Source organism: Pyricularia grisea, chromosome I, assembly GCF_004355905.1.
Source record: "Pyricularia grisea strain NI907 chromosome I, whole genome shotgun sequence".
NCBI classification, from domain to species: Eukaryota; Fungi; Ascomycota; class Sordariomycetes; order Magnaporthales; family Pyriculariaceae; genus Pyricularia; species Pyricularia grisea.
The window spans coordinates 5751470-5760917 of NC_044973.1; the positions used below are offsets into that span (position 1 = coordinate 5751470).

Genomic DNA, 9448 nt, shown 5'->3' on the forward strand with positions numbered 1-9448 from the left:
GACTTCTCGTCGCTGAAGATGCTTCAATTGATAGGATGATTTAGAGCTGCAAAATTGTTTTCAGTTCAATCATGACTTCGGACCAGAAATTGAGTTGAGAGGATTCAAGATTCCAGGCAGCGGGGGAAAATCTGGCCTGTGGGTCTGGGCTGAGTTTTGGCTGCGCCTTTGCTGACGGATGATGGTTGACTCCAATTGAGACCACGTGACTGAATCCTTCTATCGCAAACTCTGAGTGCACGTGATTTGTTCACTGTCAACTTATATGGGTCAGCAAGCTCAGCCAAATGCTTGGCTCCGTTGCACAATTCTCTTCTGAAGTATGCTTTAAAGGCGACGTTAAATAGCATCCATATTTCTCTACCAAGCTTCCAGTTTGGGCTTCCACCCTGTAACAATAGCCAGTAAATATATTACCCTACCTTCCTACTGTACTTACTTACCAACTTATTTATCTAGTTACCTAAGTATTTACCTACCTATCAGCCATTGCCTAATACCTTCTACCATTGACATTACTAACGTCACTTATCCAAATAAATATATGCTGGGGCCGAATATCTTGCCCAAGCCTGTCTAAATTAACTCGGACTCGTAAGAAATATTAGAAAATGCCCGGGAAGAAAAACCCACAATTTATTTCGATATACACACCTACCCCTGAATATATGTACAGGCGAGGATCGGCCGTTTTTGTCTGAATTAGTCGAAAGTCCGCATACCGGGGATAAATATAAGCCAAATAATAAATAGAGTGCTATCACTGGGAGGAAAACCGGCGAGGTACCTAATGGGGCTTGATAATTTACGTATAGGTGCAGTGTAAATTCATATTCAGAGGTAGACGTGTATGTTAGTCACGAAAAGGTACGCACAACGTCAATATGGGGAGTAATAACACCCTGTATAAAGGTATATTACAAACTGGGACTCATCTTGAATCTTAACTCTGGTTTGATATCTAATTTTACCTTGTCGGTTTTGGTCGAAGTTTGATATGCTTATTTATACTAAATTGTTTATCACCATTATAACACAATCTATAAATTATTCATATCGCTATTTTAATGAATATTTATATAAAATACTGGTATTGATAGCTATATTAGCCTATAATAATGCAAATTAGTGGTGGTGTAGGTTAACAGTGGCACAAGTCAGTAGGTGTAAATAAGTGTGCCAGTGGTTTTGCAAATAGTGTATTGTATTTACATGGGGTAAGGTCATTTCGCAACGTTTTTGTTCATATTAGGGCAGAGTGGGTCAAAGTTGGAGGCTCTATATATAAGCGTGGAGGCTATTCCGTCCGTCCCTATTTATAGTGTCCTGTGGGTTAGGTGGACTGTATAATGAAAATCGCACTTCGGTTGAGCCGCAGTAGTATGGAGTGATGTAGGGCCAATTTATATTAGCTCTAAAAATAATGTTAATCAAAAATAGCTTTCTATTCGAGTTAGCTTGCCGCCATATTCTTAATTAGTAGGAATTCCCAGCATAACATAGTATATTAGCCCAATTTTCGACTTTTGTTTCCCGTTCAAGCGTTACCTTCACGAATGTAACCTCAGAATCCGTTCCTGGCTTAGTTGAAGAGGACTCAGCCACCCTGTCGGGTCCGATCAGCGCTTGAGTCGTCAGGTTGTGGTAACACTACCCTTCGCTAGCCAAGAGTCCTTGGTAATTCAAGCCAGTTCGGCAGCTCCTAGTGGGCGAGTTTTGAATCGATCCGGATCCGCATACCGATTCGAGCCGGACAACCAGTTACTGATTCAAGGGATTGCCGGTACTGCTTGCATAACTAACAATGACAGACGACGCTAAATCCGTAAATGCCTGCTTACCAGATTAATATACAAGACGGGTGATGGCGAGCGGCCTAGGTGGCAAACAGTAAAAATATCGAACCTCACGGAGGGGATATACCTGTTTTTCGGTACTACTCAACGAGCTGGAAAGGTACTACCTGCTTCGCATAATAGTCTTTTTTACTGTTTAAATAAGGAACTATTTGCACCATGCCTGTTTTCTCTCCTATCCCGGGTGCCATGGAATCCATTCATATTGAGACCTGCAATGTAATTCTTCATTATATACAAGGTCGCCTTTGTTTCGACAAGAATGGTGTTATTCCCTTCCTTCATCATCATCAACAGTTACCAGCTATTGCATCTTGTTTTTCCCTCCATTCCCTTTGTTCCCGTTCATTACTCTTTCTTTTCAGTCCTTTCGCAATTCAACTTTCTTCCAAAGTCCTCTTTTTCTAGAAAACAAAAAGAGCAAAATGCAGTTCTTCAAGACTCTCGCCATCCTCGCCATGGGCATTTCCGTGTCTGCCATCCCTCTTGGCCCTCAGCAGCACGGCACCGTTGCCGCTGCTAACAAGGCCGGTCACGCCAAGGCCGGAAATTGCGTGTGCCCCCCTCGCCGAGGTGGACTCTCCAAGAACCGCAGCGCCAGGCTGAGTGCTCGCACCGACGATGACAATACTCCCCAAGGTTTCCAGTGCCCCAACTGCCATCACAACTCTCACTTTTGCGATGACGGGTAAGTGAAGTGCAAGGTCTTGTTGTAAAGGGGTACCAAGAATTTGAAGAGCTGATAGTAATCTGCGTACAGGAGCTGCGATACCCATACCACCACCTGGTAAAGGGGTATGTTAACTGTTATTTGCGGTGGATACGAACGTTGCGCAGTTTCGAAAGTCTTTGGGCATAGCCGAAGACGTGTATTTCATGTTTGTTTAAAGCTGGTTTGATGGTTTGGAGTAAGAAATACTTTGATTAGGGATTAAATACACACATACGTCTTGTTTACTATTAAAGAAATGTTGAACAATGACCTTGGGTGGCAAGTCGACACGAAAACTATCGACGTTTCGTAGGTCCAGACCGACTACCGGATTGGAAAGAAGTCGGCCGTAGCGATGAAGTGTGCGTTTCTTTCCCTTGATTTTACACTGGAGGGTTCGATCACAAATAGGGCAATGATAAATACTGGGACAATAACCATTTGTCAAATCCCAATGCCCCCCCCCCCCCCCCCCCTCATTGGGATTGAACCTGATTGGAAGTGATTACTGACCGACTTCCAGTTTTCCAGTCTGACTAAGGTTACCCACTACAGTTTGCTGCAACTGAATCGGGGGTACACAGCTGTAAATTTGACGACACAAATAGTTTCAGTGATGTATAAATAGACCAACGCGGAGGAGGCGCAAGCCCCAAACTAACAACCAAGAACAAAACATAAGCACATCAAAAATTCGCTCCATCGCTTGCTCAAAAAGTTCACCCATGAACCAGTGTTCAAAGAACTCTAGTCAAAAACATCCGTAGCAAACCGCTCATTCCGATGCTTGTCGAACCACGCCATGCCCTCCTCGGACGAGATGGGCTTCCCGATCCTCTCCGCCTCGCTCTGCATGATCTTCACCAGCGCCTCCTTGACACCGCTCGCCATCCTCCCGGCCCCGCAAATGTACACCCTCGCGTCCCGGCGCCACAGCTCCCCGACCGCCTCCCTCTCCCGCCACAGTCTGTCCTGCACGTACCTGCAACCCTCAGACGCCTCCGTCCGCCGGCTGAAGGCACGGTAGACCGTCACGGCGCCGGCCGCCTCCCAGGCGTCAAACTCGTCACGGTACAGGTCGTCCTCGTCCGGATCGCGGCAGCCGTAGAAGAGCAGGGCGGGTGCTGGCGGTGTTTGCCTGCCGCTGCTGGTTTGCAGGAGGATGGCGCGCTCCTGGATGAAGGCGCGGAAGGGCGCCAGGCCTGTTCCCGCCGCGATGCAAATCATGGGCGTGCTGAGAGGGTCGGACGGTAGGTGGAAGCTGCCTGCTGCGGGCCGCACCGACGCCTGCAGCTTGTCGCCAGGCATAAGGGATGAGAGGTAGGAGGAGGCGACGCCGACGTGGCGGCCGATGCCCGAATGGGCCGGGACGTCGAGGACCGAGTATGTCAGGGTGAGCTTGCCCTTGTCGGCTAGTGGGGAGGAGGATATTGAGCTGTAAGTTGATTTCTCGGGTCAGTGAATCTTGAAGTTGCAGAGAGGAACACTACCCAAGGTAGGTAAGGTAGGTATGCTATCTTGTCTAATAAACCATGACAAAGCATCAAAGGAAATACTTCACTTACTATTGGCGTACGCGCATAGGTGGGAGCATAAACAAATAGGTCTCGAATGGGACGAGCAGAGATGGGAACCTTTCAAGAATCCCAATCACAGAAAGGGATTTTGCGCGGACCTCACTGTCAAAACCGTCCTTGCTCAGTTGCAAGATCTGTTGCTTCGTCTCGTCGTCGTTTGCAAACTGGCCAAGGTCGGCAATGTTCTGGCCACGCACAGCTGTCAGCTCATCTCATGCTTTCAACCACAAATTTTTGAACAAGTAAAGAAAGCTTCGACCGGATCCAAAACTCACCCGCTTCGTAGCCGTCTGTCCAATCTCAACGTACGAACTCAACACCTCGGAAACCGGAAAGCTGACACCGATCGGCAGCGACGTAGCCTGCGCCCCCTTGATGGTCATGTACGTGTCCCAGGCCAGGTTGAAGCGGCGCATGATGCGCGCCACGCTCTCCCTCGGGTTATGCGGCAGCACGGCCAGATAATCGCCGGCCGTGTAGGACCAGCCCGTGGGGAGCTGGATCTCGAGGTGACGTTTTTCCCTTGCCGTGGCATCTCCCCCAGCCTTGGACAGTCTTCTGGCGTGGACGACAAGCGACTCGCGGACGTCCTGCCGCAGGTCCGAGGCCCGGGGTGTAGAAAAGGTTACCTCTACGCTGGGAGCTGCCGAGGTCATCTCGGACCCGCCGAATTGGTCCCTGATGGCCGGCCACAGCTCTTGGTCCTCCCACGTCTCAAAATCGGAAAACATGTCGCGGTCCTTGGCGTTGGTGGTGCCGATGGGGAGGATGCGAGACGCGCCCAGCTTGTCGAGCGTCGTGTCTATCTGCACTGGGACCTTTTGGTATGTATCGGCCCAGTCACTATGGCCTGTTTTCGTTGTGTGTGGTTAGCCTTGAGCTTCACTCGCATGTTGGAATCTCTGGTCCTGAGGAATGCATCCAACAAAAGGAGAGAGACCAAAAAGAGAAGAAGAAAACGAAAAAACAACTCACCACAACCCCAAACAGCATACTTGACACCCTTCAGCTTCCCTTCGTCCAAATTCTGGATCCAGTTCATAAAATGGCACGCATTCTGCGTCGGCTGGCCCTCGTACGACGCCGTTATGATGACGATTGGAACACCAGTTGGCATCGCTTCCTTGGCAGCGTCAAGCGTGTCCACCGAAGCAGTATACCCATGCGAGCCTGCATCCGACGCCAGCCTCTGCGCCATGAACTCGCAAGTCCCCGAATTGGAACCGTAGTAGATGGCAATCTTGCCGTCACCCTTGGATTCTCCTGCGGGCTGCTCCGACGCTACCGCCTCCACAGGAGAGGAGCCATCCTGCGTGTCATTCGTATACCCTCCAGCCAAGCGCGCCTCCAACTGCGCCGGCGTGAGTCCCTCGCGGGAGATGGCCCTGAGGTGGAGGTCCTTGGGTCTGATGGTGAGAGACTGCGAGAGCTGCAGGGTGTAGGACGGATTATACATGACAAAGTTGTAATTCTGCAAAAGGACGGCCAAGCATAGCACCATCTCCTGCCACGCAAACGGCCGCCCGATGCATCCGCGCAAGCCCGTGCCGAACGGCGCCCAGCAGTGGGGGTATTTCTTTTGCATGCGGTCGAAGTTGTCGTCCAGCATCCTCTCGGGCTTGAACTCGGCGGCGTCAGCGCCCCATATGACGGGATCGCTTTGGGATTTTGTCAGGAAACATGCGATCTGCGTCTGGTCCTTGAGTAGGTATTTGCCTCCTATCACCTGGTCGCCGATCGCCTCCCTTGCAAAGGCGGTGATGGGTGCATTAAGTCGCAAAGTTTCCCGGATGAGCTAAGGGAGTATTTCTTTAGTGTCAAACTGAGAATTTTCGTGACAATGGTACGAAAAAAAAAGGTGACAAAACTTACTGCAGACACATATTTGAGCTTCTGCACGTGTTCCAGCTTAACAGCACCCTTTCCTACAACCTCGTCAACCTCCTTTTGGGCTTTGCGAGAGGCCTCTGGGTATTTGGCCAAGTTGTACAACGTAAAGGAAAGAGTTGCAGCTGTGGTTTCGTGGCCCGCCACCAAAAACGTTATGAGGTTGTCGATGATACTCTCGTCGGTCATCTTTTTGCCGGTTTTTGGATCTACCCCGTCCAGCATGGCAGTGAGCAGGTCCTTTCTCTTGTTCGGGCCCTGTTCCGTCTTTCTCGCGTCCAAAACCTCTCGGGCTGTTGTGCGAAGGAGCTTGATGTTTTCTCTAAACTTTTTGTTGTGCGAGTGGTAAAACACAGACGGCATGAAGCGGTTCGCCCTCCGACCGGCCTCGTCCAAGACCTCGTTCATGGCCCTTATGAACGGATGCAGGTCCTGGCGGTAGTACGAGTTGAAGCGGAACCCCATGGAGCAGAGGGCCACCGTGTCGAGGGCGAGGCGCGTCGTGTCGCCGCTGACGTCCAAGGGCTCGTGGGGGCCCTGCCGCGCCCACTTCAAGGCCATTTGGCTGGCGACCTCGTGCATCTCGTCAAACATGTTCCTGATCGACAAGGGTCCAAAAGCCTTCATGAGGACCCGATGTGCGATGCCCCAATTCTCTTCATCTTCTCCAGAGGACTGGGATTTTTTTTATGGTATTAGCAAAAGGCTAGTGGAATGGATAGCTGGGTGCACAGGGCACAAAAATTAAAGTTGCACTCACTGTAAAAAGTCCATCGTGGACCGCATTTCTTAATTCCTAGAAGCAGCCAAGTCATGTTAGTGAACTGCTCTATAGATGAACAAGTGATGCAAGCAAATTCCCTCACCTCCAAATCTCCCTTGATGGACTTTTTAAATCGAGAATCATCGCAGACTTCGTGGACAAGGTCCCAGTCCGACACAGTGACTAATTCCAGGCCAGGCAAGTCCAACTTGAAGATTGAACCATACTTGTTGGCCAAGTTGATCATAGAGTCGAGCGGGAACTTGACGTCAAGATCCGGAAGGTTGCCGACAAAAGGGGCCTTGGAGGGCTGCGGTATGGGGACAAGCTTGAGCTCTCCATCATCCTCATCGCCCAAATTCTTGACCGGGCTCTTTGTGCTACCCATCTTGAGCTTCTCGCGAATTGATCCTCTACGAGATTTGGTGTTTGGGTCGTGATTATGAGACATGATGGACAGGACAATTAAATAAAATCCAAGGTCGGTCTGGGATGTATATGACAAAAAAACAAAGTTTGAAGGTTTGCACTACCAAGTCAGATTGAAGAGAAAGAGAGTCATACATTGGGAATAAGGATCATCCCGGCATCCGCGGTGTGCAGCCCGCGGGCCCCGCGGTGATCCGGCAGTCTGGATACGAGTTGCAAGGATACCGGAACGCACCATTCTGCGCCACTGCTTGAGGTTTGAGAAAAGATTGCCACAAAAGAATAAGTAAACATGGATAGAGTGAATCATTTCCCCGTGTTTGAATCCCATACTTTGGTTTGGGAGGTGCTTGTGGGGGAAAAGACAAAAAAAAAAAGGTAAAAAAAAAAAAAAAAAAAACAGCTCCACAGGATAAAAGGGGTTGTTGCAAGAATCACATCCGGCCAGGTTGTACGCCCGCCAAGAATTAGCAACCCCAGGGAGGATGCAGTAAGCTTTTTGTGACATTTAGACTCGCCTAACCACAAATCGCAAAAACTAAGAATCGATAAAACGACGCATAAGCCACGAATTGCAGCATATCCTCGTCACGTATTTTTATTTTGTTTTAGTTTTCTACACTATACGATACGATTCCATCTCGAGCGCCCAGACCCTCTGCTCCTTCTCCAACTCCCTCCTGACGTAGAAAATCGTAACCAGCACCCAAGGCCCCGCCCAAACCCACGGCAGGGCCCACCCGATCGTGTAGGCGTAATCGTCAAGACCATCGTCGAGCGCAAACACCAGCGCCAGCGTCGTGATTGCGCAACACTCTGCGCCCAGCGCCCAAAAGACTCCCATCCGCTGCAGCATGGCTCGGAACACGGCGCTGTCGGTGTACCGCCGATTCAGGCTCTCGCGGAAAGCCGTGTTGCCCGATCCGTCGACGGCGCAGATGTCTTCAATCAAGGGGTAGATTCCAGGCCGTAGTTGTGAGCCTTTGAGGATTGAGGAGATGCGGACTGGGGAGGGGATGGAAAAGTAACGTAGGATCTCGACGATAAGGCTGACGGTGCCGAAAATGAGGAGAACTGTTGAGACGGGCATTGCCATGAGGCGTTTGTTGGGGTTGTCTGGGATGAATGCGCTGGGAACAAGTAGTGTTAGCAAGCTTTATATGTGCTTTCTATCTTAAATGGGCTGTGGAACCTGCCATCAAGGCAAAAGAAAGAAGAGAGAAAAAGAGCTCACATTGAAACTTCAATAATGATGAAAATCCAACAGAGTATAAACCACCACTCGAACCAGTCAAAGTGCCACCATTCAGCACCAAAAACCTAGAAATACGCAAAACTTTAGTCCAAGACTCCAAGCACACCCCCATGTCATTCAGCAAAGGTGTTCTCGTCCCAAACTTACCCGACAACGACTATCCTTCTTCCCAAGCCTCCAAGCCCGTTGCAGCAGCTCCAAGAGGCTCGTGCCCCCGATGATGGCCGTGACGATCGTCATGACGATGCTCCCGCTCAGCGGTTGGTTTGTGGGGTTCCCCGGCCCGAATCCATACCACAGGGCAAAGTATAGCCCGACGGGTAGTACAAGACTGTCAAAAAAGGTAAATATGACAAACATGGCGATGCCGGTCCGCTTGTCCTGAATGGTAAAGTTGAGCGACGGCGGACCGGCGGGAGGGCGTTGTTGTTGATGTTGCCGTCCACGCCATCGCCGCTCTTGCTCTTCCATCGTCTTTCCCGGCGACCAGTAGCCTGCTACTGGAATTTCCGTGACGACACCCGAGATCTTGTCTTGCCGGTGCGCAGCGGCGGGCATGGTTGTGGCCATGTAAATATCCAACTGGGAAGGTGTTGAATGGGACTCCGTCGTTTTTGATCCATTGAGGCTAGAGAAGTTCTCATATGATGCCTCGGTCAAACGCATACATGTGGAGCAAACTCGTAGGCCGTGATGATGTGTTATTGATACTTTCCGATAGCCCGGTTCTCCCGAGAAATGACCAAGCTTGGTCATGATGATTGATTGTGGATTTGGCGATGAGGGTAATATGTGCTAGAGTGACAGTGAAGAGACGCTGAAAACTAACGGCTGGAATTATTCGTTATCATATTTTTTTTTATTCTTAAATTTTTTTTTCATCGTTGGATTTCGGTTTAGATTGTCGTTTCATTTCGTTATTGAGACCACATGTAGCAACTGCGCAGCCAAACTGTTCAATCTAGAGCA

General features: G+C 49.8%; 3 protein-coding genes across 3 annotated transcripts; 1 reads left to right on the top strand and 2 right to left on the bottom strand.

The window, feature by feature from the left end:
- Nucleotides 1-2281: 2281 nt before the first annotated feature.
- PgNI_06661 (uncharacterized protein) lies at nt 2282-2647 on the top strand (the record flags this gene model as incomplete). Its single annotated transcript, XM_031126682.1, has 2 exons — nt 2282-2544; nt 2617-2647. 2 exons carry the CDS (start codon nt 2282-2284, stop codon nt 2645-2647), a joined length of 294 nt encoding a protein of 97 aa, XP_030982033.1.
- A 531-nt stretch (nt 2648-3178) lies between these two features.
- Nucleotides 3179-7444, bottom strand: PgNI_06662 (uncharacterized protein). Its single transcript, XM_031126683.1, has 7 exons — nt 6899-7444; nt 6793-6828; nt 6018-6707; nt 5121-5940; nt 4421-4995; nt 4134-4330; nt 3179-4003 (listed from the first exon to the last, which is right to left on the bottom strand). Exons 1-7 carry the CDS (start codon nt 7244-7246, stop codon nt 3316-3318), a joined length of 3354 nt encoding a protein of 1117 aa, XP_030981880.1. The 5' UTR covers nt 7247-7444; the 3' UTR covers nt 3179-3315.
- Nucleotides 7445-7840: 396 nt separating this feature from the next.
- On the bottom strand, nt 7841-9235 carry PgNI_06663 (uncharacterized protein; the record flags this gene model as incomplete). Its single annotated transcript, XM_031126684.1, has 3 exons — nt 7841-8354; nt 8459-8544; nt 8627-9235. 3 exons carry the CDS (start codon nt 9233-9235, stop codon nt 7841-7843), a joined length of 1209 nt encoding a protein of 402 aa, XP_030982037.1.
- Between the last annotated feature and the right edge of the window lie 213 nt (nt 9236-9448).